Here is a 21,123-nt window from a genome sequence, read left to right as displayed (position 1 = left end):
TATCACCAGCTTTTTCCTGTGTGAAAAGATTTTAAGGACAACATGGGTTGTTATTTCCCTCTTCCAAGTCCCAAAACTCACCCATTATTCACTGAATGAACTCCAGTTAGAGTGAGTCTGTAGCCTGGTAAGGCAAAATTGCAGATTTATTAAATTTACCCTTATTCGATGTCTACAAACACTGATCACCTTTTAATTAGCATCCATTATCAGTGGGAAGATGTTTTAAGAAATCTGTATTCTACACTGAACACTTCCTAAGTAATAGACTTAACTGGCTCTCTTGATAAAAAATTTCCCTCATGTTGTTTAAGTGTCATACTTCATTATTACTCTAAGACAGATATTCAGAAACTGTCAAAACTCAAGACACAATATTTTTCGATAATGTTTGGGATATCAAATCTGAAGACAGATTAAGTAAATATATAAATCAATTCAGATTAAGACATAGAAAAGATATATGATATATCTTGATATATGACTGAAATGGGATTTTTCTAAGCCCATTTTATAGAGAAAGAAAGTAAAAGAGGAAAAACAGACCTAGTTCAAGGAAATGGAGCAAATTAACTATGCTGAGATCACAAAAAGCTAAAACTTTAAAGAAAAAAAGAAAGATGTATTTGAAAACATTATCAAGGCCAAGCAATAATGTACTTGTGCTGTTAGGAATGAAAGGCTTGGATTTATAAATGGGGAAAAGTATTGAAGCTAATACAGTGTGAAACAGTCCGCAATGAAAAATTATCTATTTTACAGCATAATGTACACTTCAGCTATATACGTGGTAGCAAAGCCCGTACATAAGACTTGCTGACAGTGGCTTACTGGTTTGACCTAAATGTATGAGCCACAATAGTTCTGCAATGCCCCATCTACATGCAGTTAGATAACAGCACATATCTTAGATGAGCGAGGCAGGAGTCTCTCTAAAAGCATTTGAAGGTAAATTATAAAGAGCACGTGAATAAGAGAATACAATTCAAACATCAGCAAGAAATTTAGGTCAGATAAAACTCTGTACCACTAAGGGTTTAATAAGGGGTCAATACGAATTTTCACTTTCTGAGAATATATAAGAATGGTTAACTATTTTGGATAACACAACACAGCTGTAGGAATGCAGTTACCACATATGGCTAAGTTTCTCATTTTCGAAGCTGGTAACTTTTTTCCAAAAAGCATCCAAATTATCAAAGATTCTTTCATCTGAAATGGATCAAGTTATTTACTAGAACATAAGCCACATGTGGAAAATGACATTTTTACTCATCTTGTATTTTATGAAGTACTCTGTGACAATCAGGGAGGCAATGATTCCTTGTTGAGCTGCATCTGTACTCAACTTTAGGTGCTGCCTGATTATGAATTTACATTTTTAAAATTTATTTTCTATTTTTTTCTAATGGAGGGAAAGAGATTTACTGCTACCCAAGATAAATTTAACAGCTGTGAGGGTAATACAGGTTACAAAAAAGATTAACACATGTATCTTCACAGTGTCAAATTTTGTCGATTACTGACCTTCTGCCTTTTACAAACCTATAGGATAAAGGAGAAGCATAGTACTAGCGTTTAGAAAAACAACTGAGATATAGGAACCATCCCAAATTGCTAGCCTCAAGAGAAAAAAGATAGGTCTGAATTTAAAAATAAAGAATACTATGGGGCTTCCCTGGTGGCGCAGTGGTTGAGAGTCCGCCTGCCGATGCAGGGGACACGGGTTCGTGCCCCGGTCTGGGAAGATCCCACATGCTGTGGAGCGGCTGGGCCCGTGAGCCGTGGCCGCTGAGTCTGCGCGTCCGGAGCCTGTGCTCTGCAACGGGAGAGGCCACAACAGGGAAAGGCCCGCGTATCGCCAAAAAAAAAAAAAAAGAATACTAAGACTATCAACAAAGATTTTTATGTCCTAACAGATTTCATTGTTGAAAATTTAACAACGGGACATTGCTGCAATTTTCACCCAACAAATTCTAGACATACATGAATTAGAGAAAAAGGGGGCTTATACTAAGTCATATGTCATTATTGCCCTTATGTAAAGAAGAAAAATCACATATTTTTGTATTCTATAACTCAAATTAGAAATTCAATTACAAAAGGCTTCTGCTTTTGAGGTCTTAACCCTATGACAATATTTAGAACTTTGTAACATTATACCCTAAACTATGTGTGGGTGTATGTAATTGTGTTTAAGTGTGTGAATGTACACTGCTTTAACAGAAGAAAAAGATGTTAATTTATGTTCCACCTTGTTGAAGAGACTGATTTAGTCACTCCAAGGAACATTCTGGCTCCTACAATTTTGAAGTAACTCAATAATATGATAATTCTAATTAACTCAGAAAACTGAAATAATTCAGATCTTTAAAACACAAATATTATTGCTCAAATAGAAAAGACATAATAAGTGCAAGCTCTATAATAATATTAAGAGGTCATTCTTCTATCTTCTACCTCATATGAGTATGAGGTAATCTTGCTTTAATGAAATATCCAAAACTTCATTTACCCTCAAAAACTGTTCACTGCAGAACTGAATTAACTTGCTAAACTAAAATATATTTCCAAAGATTTATAAAGTAATGATCCTACATAAAGATACCTAAAGAGAACACAAATCAAAAAATGTTAGTGGATTTGTCTTCATAAATCAACGCTTGGGATCATTTAATGCTTAGTCCACGTGTAACAGTTAAAGTCACAGAAACACTGACCTAAAACAGTCACAAATTTATTGGGAAGTAAAAATGTGTTATTTTACACGATGATCTAGTAAGATGTTAGATGACTCCTTCTCCTACCCAGAGAGCAGAGGCCAAAACTTCAGAATACTTATGCCTGGCATTGTACATCAAGCCTAGCAATTCTCCTGGGACTTCCTAACAAAAATTTCCTTTAACCACTGGTGCCAAGAAGTTAAAAGGTCTGCACATAATCAATCCAGAAGTCAGGTGGAAAAAACACACAAAGCTAACAGGTTTGTAGTTGGCGTTACATTTTTAGCAATGAAAATCTAAACTGACCAAGGATGCTACAATTTTTTGAAGCCAACATTTAAACGAAGAAACTCAGAAAAAGAAAATGGACCAATATAAGGCTAAAATGTACACAGTATGTGACAATTTGAAATGCCACAATATTATCATTTGCCCTTGAACTATGAAAAGGGAAAGAAAATAAATAGGAAAAAAATTAAGAAGTCTTAAAAATAAACTGTTCATAAAAGATATAAGCATTAGCAAGCAAACATTCTTACCTTGGGCAGGATCAGGTGGACCAAACTCCAGAGAATATCGTAAAATGAAGTTATTGTTCCACACGTAGAGTTGGTTATCTCTTGGATTGTAATCCACTGCAGCAATATACTGATACTGGTTGGGGAAGGGAACATCTACATATTCTCCTCGGTTTAATCGGGTATTGTAAATATAATCAATTGCATTCTTGCCTGTTTCACTCTCATTGTCTTGATAAACTGACCTGACCACATAAAGGACTCCACAGATCATAAAAGCATTTGATGCAGCTCGCTTGTCATACACAGTCTCCCACGTTGCTTCAAAGCGAAGAGTGTATGGATTCAGTTGGCTAATAACTATCATTCCATTGTTCTGTTCAGTGGCATAAATGACCCATAAGCCATTTTCATCAACTGCTAGGTCAATATCAGTTTTTCCTCCCCATCTATATGGTGAGGTATCATGATAGTTAGCATAGTTAATTATGGCCTCTCCACTCTTAATTCTAGTCCTCAAGTCAAATTTCACAATATTCCTTGTTCTTTCTTTGTTAAAGAAGACAGCACCATCATATACCACAAATCCAGTACCATCTACCCGATTTGGAAGTTTGTATGTTGTTGTTTGGCGACTGTTTTGGAAATCTTCTAAAGAAGCATATTCTATTAAAGTATCAGTACGATATGGAGTCCAGGGCATGAAATAAATTTTATCTGCAGCCTGAAGAGGGTCCTTGCACCAAGCACCTGCCTTTTGTTCAGCTTCATATATACATGGTGAATCCACAATTGCTTTCAAGGTCCCAGGGCACACAAAAACTAACAGTCACAGAGAAAAAACAAGAATTAAGCAAAGTTAAAAGACTATACAGGCAAACCAAGTTTTAATGATCATAGATCAAAAGAGAAAAACTCACTCTATTAGCATTCAATTTTACCAGAAATTATACTTAACACAAGTACTACCTTTCTTTCCTTAAGTTACCATAATTGATGTACCAGAATACAAAGCAGCTGGGGTTTATTTTCACAAATACAAACCTAAGTTTAAGATCATTCATGATTGAGCTAACAATTTACATTTTTGCTATGTGTTTTTATCTTATAATTCGGTAATTTATGCTTTAAAACTCTGAGCTTTGTACATAAAGGTGAACAAAGTACTTTTAGACCAAACTTTGTACCCTCCCTTCCTTAGCCCACTTATAAGCCCCCAAAAGCAGAACACCAAAATTAAGCAAATAAAACAAACCCAATGTGAAGGCTTATTTAGAACGTCTATGGAACTTAGACTGAAAACAAAAGTGCTTCAATTGAAGGAACATAAATATTCGGAAAATGCAATTAGAAGCAGAGAAAAGTAAATACGAGGAAAGGAGTGATGAAACGACCAGGAGACCCTGTAACCATGGCATGCTATGGAGAGGGTTCTGGAAGCCAGGCAAGATGACACTTTAATAATAAAATATCCAAGGGTATCAGAAAAAGAGATAAACAGTGAAAAGAAACAGAGAAAGGACAACTCCCCCTCGCCGACTTCAGAAATTTTACCCCGTCACCAGATTTAGCGGTCATATAATTTCACTGTAAACAGTCGACTTCTTTATGAGGTGCATTTATGAGATCCTGCTGATTATATATTAATGTCAGGAGTGTTGTAGGGGAAGGGAAGGGAAAAGGTAACATCCATAAGGCACATAACAGGGAGCTGGGGTTCAAACTGTATACGTTATTTACCTTTTTGCTCCACTTCTATTTTAAGCATCGGAAGAAAAAAAAAAGTGCAAGGAAAAAAGAAAAAAGATTAAAATAAATTGACAGTCTAAGACTGAATTCGTAATAGATGCTAAATATAAGAAGAATAAGAGCTGCACTACTTTGGATAAAGAGAAACACAACAGGAAAACCTAGCAGGAGAAAAGATACTAAAGTTACATAAAAGAACATGGATCAATCATTTTAGTAGATTAAGGAGGCAATACAAATATGTTGGCATGTTGCTTCACTTAGTGTACCTGAATAAATAATAAAACTCTTCACTAATGCATGGTGTACATACTCCTGCCTTTCCCAAGTCACTCAGCATTCTTATCAAGTTTTACTTTAAATAGGTAGGCTATAGACACAAATGCATGCACAGGTGTATCATCCCCATTTATCTTATGCAAACTCATTATTAAGCTGACTAAAATTAGGTAAGCATAACAACAGGGAAATATATTTATAAACATGGCAACTCAATTTTGAAGCTCAGGTCAAAGCTAATGAATACTGATATTGTTACATTTTTCAAAGATACTTATGTAAGAAGAAATATATAATTATGCATCTTAGTACGTTTCAATTTTTTTCTATTAAATTTTCTGTTTCTAGAAAAATCTATCTTAACTATAAAAAATCTGCCTCCTTTTCAGGAATATATAAGCCTCCCCCTTTACCCCAATAGTTATTTTGAAGGGTACGCTAAGGTAGTACCTTTCTTCCCCACTAATAATTAGTAAATTTACTTATTTACATTTATATATACTTTATATTATAAAATTCTTATGAAATTCTCTACATCACATATCTCAAACTTGTAATACAAAGTCTATTTAAAAAAAAGTAAGCAAAATACATACAAGGAAAAAGCAAGCACAGTAGGCAAGGAGAAAAAAGGAAGAAAGAATTATGGTTAGCTTATTATGACATTGTCTACCATCATCAATTTACACAAAAGCAAGCTAGCATGCAACAACAATCATACCAAGCATTCAAAGCAAATACCTTGATTCCACAGACCCCATAAAAGGTAAATGCTTTCATAAAACAAACCTGATTAGTAGAGTTATAGGAGAAAAAAATCCTCCCTCCAAGAAGTTTAAAGAAATGGATTATGCAGTTAGGAAGTATGCTATATAAGATTCTTGCTGGTAAATAGTATTCTAATAATTACAAACCATAAAATACTATTTTAGATTTTGTATGTAGGTTTTGAAGTATGTTGCCTGAATTTAATAAAGTGACCAGATTAATGTCTGTGATTCTCCCTCTTCCCTTATTAAAATGCATTAGGGTGTGCTAATACTGTATCTCCAAACTGACTACTCAAAGATACTGTAGTAGTTGCACATTTCATTAAGACGCCTTAGCTTGATTAATTTTTTTTAATTATGATAATTCATCAAGATTAAATACTGACCTCCTGAAATACCTTAGGGAGAAACATATCACACAAATATTTTTGCCATAGGAAACCTTCCACATTAGACACCACCTTCCCAGTCCAACTTGGTCTATTTAACCACTTTCAGGAAACATACTTGCTCTATTAATGCGTCAACCTGACTACATCCAGTAAAAAGAAAATTCAGTGTTACTGACGTGGAACAATTCTTTTTTATAAACCACTGGTCCTAAAATTACTGCTCAGTGAAGAGCAATATTATACCTGCTTAGAATCAATAAAGGAAGGGCATGGTGGGAAAATGAGGATAAAATAAATCATTAGTGTTGAGTCTGCTCAGACTATCTTTATATACAGCTATATTCTTTATTTTTAGGAAAGGATGATTATACTGAAATACATCAATTAAATGCAAAGATGGGAATAATACATTTTAAAATATGTTACGCATTTAAAACAGAACTTAAAACAAGTTCAATAAAGGATGTAGAAAATATATTTTGTTTTCCATTAATTGAAAATGGCTGGGTTTTACTATTTGATACATTAAAATGACAGGGCAGTTACTGAGCAAAATATTAAATAGGGATGACTTCATTTATGATTTAACTTTTATATTTATATTAAAGAAAATAAAATGGATATATATTGTATATAATTTATAATTCTAATGAAAACTGAGAAGCAACGTTCAAATGTAAAAGTAAAAAAAAATTAAATAAAACTTTTGATGATTGATGACGTGCATAAAATATGGATATTCAAAAGACCTTACATTATGATTTTTATGACAACCCAAAGGATATATATTTGTCAAATCAGCCAAAATTCACTCAACCGAGAAAAATATTAAAATACAATAAAATTAATGAAATTAGCATTCTTCATCACAAATATATATTGCAACTTATCTTAAGAGACTGTATGAATTAATTCATAACAATACATTTACTATGCTATAGAACAAACATAAATACGTGACCCACTAACATCAGTGGAGGACACGGTTATGCAAGACAAGAAATCGACCCAAACAAACTAAAGCCTACATACTCTGTATCTGCAGTGACACACTATTTCATTTTGAATAATCTTATGTTTATTCATTAATAATGATTGAATCAATAGTAAAAGTTTTTTTTCTCATAAAATAAAACATAGCTGAATTTATGGTATAACTTTAATAACTTAATGATAATTTGAGATAGGAGGGTACAAAAATCAAAACCAAATCACACCTGTAGGATATGGAAACTCTGATCTGATTACTCTCCTTTATCCTACAAGATCCTTATGACTTCTTTTAAACACACATTCATTCAATTACTAATCAAATATATGTGCTTGTCTATAAACATACAAAGTTAAAAAACAACAGCATTTATAATGCACTCTGTTGAGTAAATTTATTATAAAATTTTCAGAGATCATGGAAAATTTCTAAATTTTTTTTTAAGTAAGTGGAAACAGTTTGGGATGGATATGCTCCTGAAGAACTTGCTCTGGATAGAAACTGGCATAAAGCCAGGTGGTAACAGACACATAATAAATGTTATCTGACAGTGACAGTTTTTATCAACTAAGTGTAAAAGGAGTATGCAAACATTACAAAGTACCAAAATACTATTAAAACAAGGGAAAAGTGAAAGTTAGACGCTTAAAATAAAAACAAGAGATGGTTATAAAGGACAGAAGCATAAAGAAACAAAAGGAGAGGATAATGGGGAAAAGAGATTAAGAAGATACACAGTCCTAAATAAGATCAGAACAATCTAAAAAGATCCTTTGCATTAATTATAATATTAGTGAAAATCATGCATTTTATAGTGTGTCACTACTGAACAGTATATAGGAATTGTAATTACTTCTACTCTTTAGCAAGGAGTAGTTTAAAAAAGCCATAGACTTATTTCTGTCTCCTGCAAACATCTAGAAAGGTAACAGCAAATTAATTACTGTTTTTTTTTTAAGGACAAAAACTAAAAAGAACAAATACTTCTCTGAGTATTGCTATTTGCAAGTTTATTACACAGTGTACATTACTTCTGGAGAACTGAAAAAGTAAATTTTGAAAGTTAGATGTTCCAGAAGATATCCACATTTTCCTTTCTTAAACAGCGCAAGAAATAACTTAAAAGTCTGAAAATAATATTTTCTTAACACTGTTCTTGATCTATAGACTAGATTACAGGAACTGGCTCCAGAAAGACATAATTCTTGGCAGCTCTGACTGATTCCACTGTTTGGGAATGGCTGCTGTATTCCTTTTCTAATTTGAGGACAGAAACCATACTAAATTCAACTGCAAGTGACTTTATGGAACAAAACTTTGGTTAGCTCAAAAGAATACAATGTTCCTCCAGTGGCAAAGGAGAATGATTATGTAAGCCACCAGCACTACACACAGGAGAAACGATATAAAGATCAGTGCACTCAGTAGGCTTCCAATCCTTCAAATGATATAGAAAATACTGAAAACATAAAAAGCCTCCATTTCACAGTAACACAACACAGAGCAGGGATGAAAAGATAATCTGTGTTTGGCCTTTAACTGATATCCCACAAAAAGCCAATTTATCAAAACTGCGGGCAGAGAAGAGAGAGACGACAGTGCCTTCACAGGATGTGTAAGTATGTATTACAACCATACTGGGCATAGTAGATCTATCTAAAATCAGCCCTTTGGTTTCAGAAATATTGATAGTTTGAACATATGAATCTATCAGAGCTAGTGATCTGGTTTTTGAGCTTCTGGAAAAAGCAATTTCATTATTAGTTTGAGTCCATCTTTTTTTAAGGAGGGAAGTCCTCTAAAGCAAATCATAAAATTGCTGCTAAAGAATTTTTAATTCAAATGCCTGTGAATTAAGATGGCATGAACGTTTATCCAATTTAAGAAGTAAAGAACAAACCAAATTACCTAATGAAAATTAAGTAATATACTTAATCTTTTTAATTGTCTAAAATGTTTTTTTCCTGTTGAAAATACAGAATCCAATTCATAAGTATGAATTCTGAGATTAGGAGGAAAACTACACAGAATTACAGTATTAGCTGAAGCCTACTTATGAAGTTTCCAACTGAATTTTAAATATTCCTCTAAAGGATAATACTAAAAATGGATGGTGCAAATTAAAAATATGTGCAAGGCTTTGTTACGTTTGTTTTATTTAGCGTTAAGATTTAGTCACTGAATCTGGTAAAGGAGTACTCTCTTAAGGACAAGGGACAAAAAGGAAAGCACTTGCCTCAGTTACTGCAATGGTAGCTTTCACCAGGCATTAAAGTTACCACAACGGCAGGTAGCCATTCAAGTAGCTCACGATTAAAACCAAAGTCAATTCCTTCTTTAGAAAACTGTGAGCCAAACCAATTTGTCAGCAACTGGTATTGGGCAAAAGTACAGATTTCTATCTGCCCTATTGAATAGCTAATTCAAGTTTGTTTTCTGGAAAAACACTAGCCTTAAAAGCCAAACACTTAAGAACACAGACAGACACTTGGCCAGCATCACACTATGGCTTCCTTCCACATTTCATGAAACTAATTGGAGGCCCGAGTCTGTTAGTGCTCTGCATGCATAATAGTTTTGTAGGCCATAAACATATGCTTCTTTCACATGTGTCCTCTTTCAGCATCAACGAGGAATGCTGTAGAAAGTGAAAAATACAAGCTTCATACTTACTGTAAGGGACACATTCATATTGGACCTCAAGATATTTGTATGTTCCAGGACATGGATCAGGAAATACATCTGACCCAGTAACTACTATACACTGTGTTCGATTGTTGCACCTGGAAAACAAAACAAATCAAACTTGTGTAACAATAATGTATTTGTTTATTTTTACTAAAGAAATATAATAGAGAACTGATCCATATTTTCTTCAAGCAACTAGTACCATAAATTTAAAAATTCAACTGATATTAGGTTGCTGTAAAGAGTTACAAAAGTCCTATTTTCTTTATGTTGTAATATATCTGTATCATGGGTCACACTGAATTTTAACTGGAAATAAAAAGAAAATCACTAACAGTTCTCTATTCTTTTAGTATACATTTTACATTTTAATTGGAATTTTTGACATGCTCAACATGTACTGAAAAAAAAGAAACTTACCTGGATACTCACCATATTTAAGAATTAAAATTGACTTTAAAATGGTACTGAACAAGAATGGAACTGAACAAAAGAGAGTCATAAACTGAATAGCTTGAAAGTAAATTTTGACAACATACTGAAACAAAGGAAGAGCCAGGTTTTAAGCTTATCCTCTAAATCCCATTTTGTGTTAAGCATTCTATTACAGGTATTTATACACTCTTGAATACCAGATACCAAGCTAATTGATCACACCTTCCGTGCTATGGCCTGCATAAATGACAGAATGAATTTAAAGCATTTAGCATAGTGCGTGGTACATAATACTGAGTGTCTTAAGCATTGTGTTACACTTACTATTTTCATACAGCAATAGGCTTATACTATCAACATGATATGACTATGAATTAGGTTTTTCTAAATTAGTACTCCCTGAAATACAACACTAAAAAGAATGTCACTAACATGATGTCTAGAATGTCCTATTTATTCCTATCGGAAGTATTTTCTTAGTTTTGTGTTGTCATTAATTCATTGTCATTGAGATTATTAGAATTAAGTTAGAATTCCAGGCAAGATGATATTTATTTGAGTTCTATGAATTTGTCCAAATGATCCTGTTATAAGCTATATAAAGGCAAGAACCATTTCCTTTATATTTAACTTGATTACAACCCAATGCAATGTAATATTTTCAGGGTTATTATTGTATTTTCTGCTAGTATATAAATTAGGAAGACAAAGCAAGGAGAGTAAGAGCACTTTAACAAAATTCACTTGATAATTTGAATACCAGACATTCTATAGTACATTAAATAACTAGACTATAGCATGGCAAATAAAGAATCAAAAAGTAGCCCAGTTTTTAGCACAACTAATTCACGGAGGGTGGAAGGAGAACTGTGTTAGAGAGGGGTAGGTATGTAAGTCATGCACCTTAGAGCCACTTCAACTCAAACCAGGTTGATTCTTCCCTGTTGAGCAGCAAGACCTGAACTGAAAACTTCTATAGGATCAAACAGGTAAATTTTATTAGGTCAAGGTATAATAAATGAACTTCAAATGGACATTTTAAATAAATTATAACTAAAATTGTTTGTACAAATATTAAACTAATGATAACTTTTATCATAATCTGTAATACCTTATGCCATATTTTTTAAACATACCATATAAAATAATTTTCAAAAGCACGGATAATGTAAACAATGCAGTGTCACATTCTTACGCAACATCATGTTTTACTCCCCTTATTCCATATTTCTCTTAAATGGGTTCAATCATTTATAAAAATTTGCCAATCGTTCTCTATTTAGTGTAAATGAATTATTTTAACATGAATAGTGGGACAAATTTTATATCCTAAAATTTTAAACAGCAAATGGATTTAAGATTTCTCAACAGACCAACGTCTATTGTTTGAACTAATGTTTCATTTTCTTCTTAAATTTTACAGTAACAAGAGTGCATTACTTCTTTTTAAAGTTTCTTGATCTCAGGAATTCTCAACCTCTAACCTGGTCCCCATCAAAAATTAAAAACTTTAATTTCCTTGCTTGTACTTACTTATACCTACAAAGATCGTCCCTTTATCTCACCCTCACACTTCTTAGAAACAAAGAAATCTAAACTCTTATGAGTTAGATATCCCTTTCATACACTCCTATATATATTTTATAGCCACTAACGAAGCTCTGCCATGTTGTAAATGGTTTTAATATTTATTCAAAATATATTCATGGTAGAAATCCCATAAAACAACAATTCCACTCGTGAGTAAACTTTTCATATACTTCATCACCCTTCCCTTCCCATTGGAGCCTCCCTCCCCACCAAACCAGGAACAGGTGAGAGAGAAAGGGGACTGTACTCAAGGTTGAAATAGATCAAGAGCACGAAGGACTTTGGACCAAGGTGAAGAAGGAAGTTGCTCAAAGGATTTGGAAATTTATATCATTTTTTCAAAACTAAAGAACATACTGACGATTTTCCAGGTTTCTTCCCACTGTAAGATCAGATAAATAAATATGACTTTAAAATGGGATTTGAAATATCTTTTAGTCAATGTCACAGTATGTTGGCAGGAAGTATACAAGGGATAAGTAGTCCTGTTTTCATTATATTTTGTTTAAAAGAAGACAAACACCATAAAATGAAAAATAACTGCTCATATTTACTCTTTTTCTGAACAACTCTGCATTAGTCACCTGACCACAACTACAAGTTCAAATTAATGTCAAAAGCAATTATAATAATTTATATCAACCACGTAATTTTTAAAATTTCTTTTAATAATCACATTGTACAATGCATTCACTCTAAGACAGCAAAAAGTATTAATTTTAGGTCTGTGCGCTTAAGTAAAAATTGAAGGTAAAGAAACTTAATGGAGTTCCTGCAAATACAATTATATAGATTTCTAGAATTCATGGCCTCTCAGATGTCAAAAAGGTTCATTTTACATATCAGAAGTGCAAAAAATTAATCTTGAGAAAAAAAAGGAATTTGGGTGCTAAAATAGTAAAGGGTCAGCAAGAAGAGGAACACAAAGGTATAAGAATATCAGATTTGCATACTAGTATCTTGATTCATGGATAAGAAAACCTAACATTTTAGAGGACCAAATGATGGAAATTATTAAAAATACAGACTATGTAAATTCCTTTATGCAAGTAGCCTTAGGTTTCCAAATACAGAAAGTGTGAGGAAACTAGGGAAAAGGAAATACCCAATGTGAGCTGTTAGTACTAAGAAAAATCTGAAAATTCCTTAAGCAATACACTGCTGGTTAAGGCTATAAAACTGTAAACTGCTATCATTCAAGATAGGGAAAGAGAAAGCAATTAGCCACAGAAGCAAAGTAAATTCCCATCAACTGCTCAGCTTCAAGTTTTCACTCTAATGAAAATAAAAAGTCACAACTAAGCCAAGAAAGGAAAGGCATTCAGTTGTTTGCATTCTCAGCCCTAAGCGAAGTTCCCCTCATGAGTTTCTCTCTTCCTCCAGAAAAAAAGATTTATCAGTTAAGATATGGTTACATTAACAATTAAAGTATCAGTATATTTTATTAATACCATGTGGATTCATGATGTTAAAAATTTATACTTTTCTTAAATGTGAAACATAAAAATTCAGTATGAGAATAAGGCAGAAAAGGATAAACAGGGTTTTTTAAATAGGTGGACCTTTAATTATGACTTGAAGGAAATGCAATTACTGTTCATTGTAAAGAAACACTTCAACTTTTAAATAATTGATTTAATTTTATTTGGTGTTTGTAAGGCTGCACAGATGAGTGAGGATAGTTAAAGCACGGGTTCTCAAAATGTGGTCCTCAGGCCAGCAGCCCCAGCACCAACTGGGAACTTGTTAGAAATTCATTCTCAGGTCCCACCCAAGACCAACAGCCTCAGAAACTCTGGAGGCTAGTACCCAGCAATCTGTGTTTTAACTAGCTCTGCTGATGATTCTGATTTATGAGGACCACTGGGTTAGAGACAGGTTTAGATACTTTAGTAAAGAATAAATTATATATGCGAACACATGCTTTTACTCTATAAACCTTAATAAAATACAAGTGAAATAGAAAAGCATTTAGTGATGACTATGATTTATGCAGCAAGTACATAACACAGCTTACAATGTTAACATATCTTCTCTTGCTAATTTTAATCATAAGAATCAAGGGTTTTAGTTGCTCTAATGTTGAGCCAGCAGGCTAGTTATTTATAAATTCCTAACCTAAATAAGTACAATTTCTAAGTACATGTATACATCACATGTAAGCCCATTTTCAACAACAGAAGGAAAGTATAATCTTTTCCTAGCTAATGAAAATATCTAACACTAAACAAATCTGGAAATAAAATTTTGGCAATCTGTAAAAATATACTTCCTTCCTAGAAGGAAGGTATCATTAAAAATAACAAACCAAAACAAGATCCACTATAATCACTGCAAATTTTTCTATAGTCAACCTTTGACTTATTTATTAAAATACATTTTAATAAAGTGGCTCAACTATAGGAAAACATTATACTATACAATTGTTTTCAAAAAGAACTCAAGGGACATAAAGGCAGCCCTTGCAAAAATTTACTTCTAAGCAATTTCTGGGATATAATGTATGATTTAATACCACCTACTAAGTTAATGTAAAACTACATACGCACTCAGTCTCAGATCTAAGTGTATGGTCATTTTTAATATTCTAACCACATTTCCAAAAATTTCCAAGTTGGCATGTGTAGATAAAAAGCTAAACATTATTTTACATCGTTGGTTTAAAAGCACTATTAAAAAAATCACCTATATATGTTATTTCTATACATTATTTTAGGTTGCAACTTTCTATCATATTAAATATTGCTTCCTCTAATTTTCTAATCTAAATATTGCCAAGAAAAATGTGTACTTGATAAAAATGCATTTTACAAATGTATATTACCATTAATTTACATACTAGTATATGGAAATTATGTATAAATTATCATGCAGAGATTAAACAGCAGAATTTGAAGAAACATCTTTTTATTTAGAGGACAGTAGTGCTTCATCACTAATGAAATATTAATAATGCAAACAAACTATTAATATGCTGCTTTTCCTTAATCTTTTAAAACTGTAAATGAAAGAAGGAACAATGTACACATTATTATAAGCTGAGAATAAGCTGTATGAAAATCACCATCACAGCATATCGTTTGACTCTGTTCAGAAGCAAAATTACTTGCTACCTGGGGAGATGAGTGTTTAAAAGCAGAGGCTTTAGAATAAAAAAGAATTGGGGTTTTAGTTCCAGCCCTGCTGCTTACTTAACTGTGAGTCCGTAAGCAACATATTAAACCTTTCAACCTTAGCTTTCTCATCTGTAAACCATAATACCCTCTTTAGAAGTTTGTCGTTAAGGTTAAATAAGATAACGCAGGCAAACTCTTTGCACACTCCCTTAACAAATATGAATTACCAACAACAACAAAAATATCAGTAATAAGAGCATTACTCCTTTATATGAGATGGACATAGATTTGCAAATCTTAAAGGGGCAGAACATCTTTTGTTCTTCCGAGTATTCCCTGTATTTCCCATATGATTTCCTATGTACAGCTTTAAAAACAGGCTGAAGTATTCATGCAAATTTGTTTCCTTTCCAACTCTAATTTTGAATTGTACAATGCCCAACAAATTGCTTTTACTCTTGTTTTGATTATCTTACGCTCATTATTACACTTTACCAAGTGCAAAGTATGGAGATGAGATTCCATGTGTAATCTATTGTGAGAGGTGTTCTAATCAATAGTCTTGTTCTGCTGATTAAGCAGGGGCTTCTGTTTTGGCAAGATAACATTAGTTTCTCCAGTCATGCTCCAAAAACCATTGGGAATCTTCAACAGATCATTAGATATGCTACAATAAACCTTTGGTACATTCTTTCTTCTTCCTTAAATTACTTCTTCACTGTCCCATCTTTCCTCATCTCGGTGGCACTGCATTATTACTGCATCTCCCCTGAAACTTGCACTAGAGCTATGTCTCCAGGCCATAGGATGCCATTTTCAATTGAAGCTTCTGCTTGAAAATATAAATTAAGAAAATTTCATTATCTCCTGCCAGGGGCCATTATTCACCACAGTTCTAAGGAAGATTAAAAATGCAAAATCTACCAACTTGAACAAATACTCCAGCATTCAACAGAAAAGCCTAGTATATCATGACAGAAACTAAAAATTAATGTTTGCTGAAATTTGGAGTCATCCTCTACAATTAGTCCAATTCTTTATTGAGAATGTCTGTTCAGTGAAGACTGCATCAATAATTTCAGTCTCTTAGTGGCATCTGTTATTTTTTAAATTTAATTATAAAATACTAGCAATAACAGGTCTGTTTCTTTCCTGAGCTACCTTCTGTCTTAGTTAAAACTGCTTACTTTTTGGAGATGAAATAAATGCTTTCAAGGTACTAGGGAAACATGTAATGACATCCCTTTCCAAAATGTCAAATATAAACAGAACATTCACAGGGGTACTGTGGAAGTTTAAAACCACATCCACATGGGGAACTATATCTTCTAACTGAATAGAACATCTACCTTTGATGTTATAAACCCATTCTCTAACAAATGGACTAGAAATGATATTCATTCTTGAGCCTTAATTACCAAAAAAAAATCATACGTCAATGAGTAAATTTTATTCTCTTCAAGTACACAAATTTTTTAAATTTACCACAGAGGGCAAGAAGGAAAAGGAAAATAAAGAAAAAAGGTCACTGTCAACCTATACATTTTTATTAGAGGTGACTATATGCCTGGCGCATAACAGGAATTCAGTAGTTGTTTTTGAATGAATGAAATAATGATGAATGGTTAACCTGACTACTGCTGCTTGTAAATAAACACAGTTATTAGAAAATAAGTATCAGACGTCCAATTCTGCTTCAATCAGCTGTACCTGATTCTCAGAGAATTCTGTCAATTTGGAAGCAGTTTTGTATCATGAAAGCCAATAATACAACACTAAGGAGACAGATCTATTTAAGGGGTGGAGGAAAAAGTACCCTTTAGCTTCCAAATAACTTTTTCATGCACTAACAATTCCAAATGACCAAGGAATGAATGCAGTATGCTAGGCACTAGAACCCATCTTTTTTTAGTCCAAATTTACAATAAATTTTTATACACATAGTAGATTATCTTAAAACATGAATAGTTAAGTTCCTAAGTAAATTTGCTCAAACAAAGTAACCAAATAAACTGGAGGGATAAAAAGAAGTTATGCTCCAAGATACAATGTTACAATCATCTTCACAGATGAAAGAGGGAAACTGAGTTGAATGTTAAATCAAGCCTTTTTTAAAACTGTGTAATGAAATCCCCTTTTATCATCTAAACTTCCATTCTGTAGAGCTAAGGAAAGTGGGTCCTGCATTTTTAAAATATTTATCAATGATGATTTGTAAGCCTAACTAATTGCTAGGTAAACATAGCATCAGGAAGCTAAATGATGTGTAATTAATGTGGTAAAAAAGGTGTTCTAAAGTAATGTTCCCATTTGTCACATAACTATGTTCTCATAATTTATTTAATAATTTGTGTATTGTAGAAGATTTCTATTCATCATATAGTATTTAATTCTTTAGGCATGTTAGGATATTATACTCTAAGCATTATAATATTGTATTATTTAAAGTGTTTTAAAATCCTTGAAACAAAGTTGAATTATTGAACTAAAGTTGCTACCCGAAATCTCTAGGAAAATACACTTGAGTACTGATACACGCATGGATACATAATTTGGAAAAAAATAAATAATATTAAGCTTATTCCATTCAGTTTCCTATATGCTGGTGTTTTCAAAAATTTGAAATATAGTCCTAATTTTTTAAAAATTACAACTGTAATTAAATCTTTACAACTGTATTTGAAAAGAGTATAGAAAAAGTCAATTTATTATTTAAATAACTATAAGCAAGAATACAAAATATCTGTCTGGACTATTGATATATAAACATAAACCTATTTGACTGAAAAAGTGTATAGTATGTAACAAATAGAAAGCCAAAAAAATAAGTATCAGCTAACCTACAGCAAATCAACAAAAGTTTGAAATAAAATCCTGCATAGGCTCATATGCAGAAGGTTGTTGTCATTCTAGTTTTCAGTATGTTGAAAACAGGAATAACATGAAAGTGATACCTTCCATAATCATTTTGTGTCAGGAATTAAAACCACAAAGTATGCATACTTTAATATTTATAGTTAAATTGGCATCTTAGAAACTCAAAAAAATTCTCAAAAATTCCACATTAATTACTAAAATTAGGATTTTGAAACGACAATGCTGATTTTCTAAAAACAACCTCCTATGTTTTAGAAACCTTTGAAATTCCTTGCAGTTTTTACTGGACCTTGGGGTCAGTTTAATGCAAATTAGGCTGGACTCACTCAGCCTTATTAATCCAGTACAAAATCTCTTGTTTGCAGAAATGCACATTCAACATAAATGCACTTGCTTTTATTAGCAAAATAAGAAATATTTATTTACAAAGCATGCCACTGAGACTAAATTTCATTCACAGGGTCATCAGGTCTAACTACTTAATGAAAGGAACAAGATAATTCAAGTGGGGATAAAAGCTAAAAAATTTTGAAATACTTCAAAAATATTGCTTCCGAGTCCAAATTTTCAAGACCTCTGCTTTTAATAATTTAAAAAATTATTATGACCTGTATCAATTAGGAGCAATTATTTTTAAAAATGTTAACCTACTACAGTTTGCACTTGCAGAAACTATCACATTTTTAACAAGGGAAATGGGATATCGCTATGGGATGCCCTAGTTAGATTAAATTAGCAAGAAACTTGTTACCAGACCATATAAAAGACATACCATAATAAGACATGACCTTTCAGAGCCTTGGAGCCAATCTGTGACGCTTTTCCTTCCTATAACCCTTGCTAATTATTGGCAAAGTTACAGACCCTTTTGTCATGGGTTATTTTTCTTCAAATTGTGAGGGGATTTTTGGTTTCTAAATATTTAATTAGTCTTGTTATGATATGAGAATTGTACATGCCAAGCATTTTGATTTTCATACTCTATTCCTTCTAATTATCCTCAGATTTAGATTGGTCATCCCAAATCTTTTCCTTTTGTAATTATTTACTTCTTAAAGATCATTCTGTGAAGAAATATGTTCACCCTTATGGCTCTTCTTTCCCACAAATGGCTTTTCTGGTCCATTAATTACCCACTTAGAAGATTAGAGTTTGAAATAATGTAAAAGAACCTGCAACTAAAAGGAGTTTTACAGTGCAAAACTGAGTAAACTAGATTTTTGTTGTTGCTATTTTAAATTCATCTTAAAGATAACTCCCTTGGTTTAGATGTGATTTTGACAAACAGGAAAATTATGCCATAAATATTTTTTTCTGCCTCCCAAGATGTTTCATGGGATGTCATTTAGTCAGTATTATAAATCTCTGCCTATAAAAGAAATGCATCTCTAGTCTAATTGACAGCTAATATAATTTCCTCTTTTACAGACCTCACTTTGATTATAGCACAGCAATGAATGTTCACAGAACTTCCTATGTAATCAAAATGAAAGCATAGACATAAAATCATAAGACTTTTGGTGATGAAGCTTTTAAAAATTTACCATCTATGCAAAAGTTAAGACAAAGTACAACTTTTTGTTAAAGTACTTATTCAATTCAGGAATATTTTTCAGTTTTTATTAAAATGACAACGTTCTATAAGTGCTTGGGTTTTTTAACCAAGAGGCAAGAAAGCACGGCTATTCTTTACGCAAAATGAATTATTTCAGTATGAAATCTTTCATGATTTTTAGTACTATTATTTCCTCATCAAACTTCTTTTTCAGTTAAGTACACTTTTATTATTATTACTTTTGTTTTACAGTAATTTATTTTCCTCCTGTAACTTGTAAATATTTTGGTAGTAAAATATGTGACATAGTTTATAAACAAGTATATAGGAATGCTTTGTGTAAAAGGGGATGTGAAAGGACAAGTGAGCAATATCTTAATAGTATTCATACTATAAAGAGTATGAACTTAATAGTATAAATTAATGTTGGAGGAGAGGGAAATACATAGTTAGTGGTCGACGAAGTGAAAACTCTCATTTGGAAAACAAAATGCTATGCAATTATTCTGCAAGTCATGAATCTTTTTTTATTAATTATCTGATATTAACTTTGTGCCTCATAAAAACCACTATCTATCTGTGTTTTCCTTATGTTGTTCTTTCTAACTTAAAAAGTTGTATCTGAACTGAATTCCCACGGAAATTACTGTCAATACACTTCTTGAATGATTTCTTCTTAATTAAGAAAGAAGAAATTAATCATATTCTGCTTTGTGGCTCTCTTCTATATTTTGCATAAAATTGTTATTTAACTCACCAAGTATTTTCCTTGTTAAAATTAAGCTGTAAACTCCTTGCGTTTTTGTTTATATTCTTTTCCAAACACCCCAAAGAGTGCTAGGCACTTCATCGTAACAGGTCTCATACCATGAATGCCTTTAGTTGTTTCTAGGACCCTAGTTTTACCTCTCCAGCTAGATGTTGTTAGGCTTCTTTTAAATTCCTTGGAATGCCTAGTCCTATTTAGGGCAAGAAGTGCTCATTTAATAAGTTCTTCCTAAATTGGAATTCTCATTCTTCTATATTTTATTGAGGGTTTTTTAATTGAAGGAACAACTCAAAATGTCCTGTTGATACATACCACTGTTGTTTCCCTTAATAAAAACTGCAGAAATTTTGTACAGATGTTTGCCTAACTGTTCTGTAAGAAAAGAGATGAGAAACAATAAAGGTAAAAGACTGGAACCACAGACTCTTGGGATACTCTTAGCAGTAGAACAGGTGTGGAAGGCTAAAAATAATCCTTAAACCCATTATCTGAATATAAATAACCAAGAGGTGGATATTCTGTGGTTCATACACTCTGGAGTCTCACCTGACGATAAATATATGGCAAATTTCACTGGCTTACTTCTGATAAATCAGAACTAATCTTTAATCGTGACAAAATATTCATAATCTAATCCTTTTATCAAACTGACTATCACTGCAGGAGTCTCA

At 32.5% G+C, this 21,123-nt stretch overlaps 1 protein-coding gene across 8 annotated transcripts in view; it reads right to left on the bottom strand.

Annotated features, from left to right (window-relative positions):
* The window catches only part of ADGRL2 (adhesion G protein-coupled receptor L2), a 143,781-nt gene that overhangs the window by 42,389 nt on the left and 80,269 nt on the right, over nt 1-21,123 (bottom strand). For 4 of the 8 annotated variants that reach the window (XM_065898171.1, XM_065898172.1, XM_065898175.1 and 1 more), the window contains exons 3-5: nt 10,096-10,205; nt 4,982-4,993; nt 3,263-4,063 (exon numbers count right to left, since the gene is read on the bottom strand). In XM_065898171.1, coding sequence (XP_065754243.1) covers nt 3,263-4,063; nt 4,982-4,993; nt 10,096-10,205 — 923 coding nt within the window. The remainder of the gene's footprint in view (nt 1-3,262; nt 4,064-4,981; nt 4,994-10,095; nt 10,206-21,123) is intronic. The other 4 variants (XM_065898173.1, XM_065898174.1, XM_065898177.1 and 1 more) reach the window with 1 other exon arrangement.

Source organism: Phocoena phocoena, chromosome 1 (assembly GCF_963924675.1).
Source record: "Phocoena phocoena chromosome 1, mPhoPho1.1, whole genome shotgun sequence".
In the NCBI taxonomy this organism is placed as follows: Eukaryota; Metazoa; Chordata; class Mammalia; order Artiodactyla; family Phocoenidae; genus Phocoena; species Phocoena phocoena.
The sequence above is the reverse complement of the archived record's forward strand: the minus strand, read 5'-3'. Positions and strand labels throughout refer to the sequence as shown.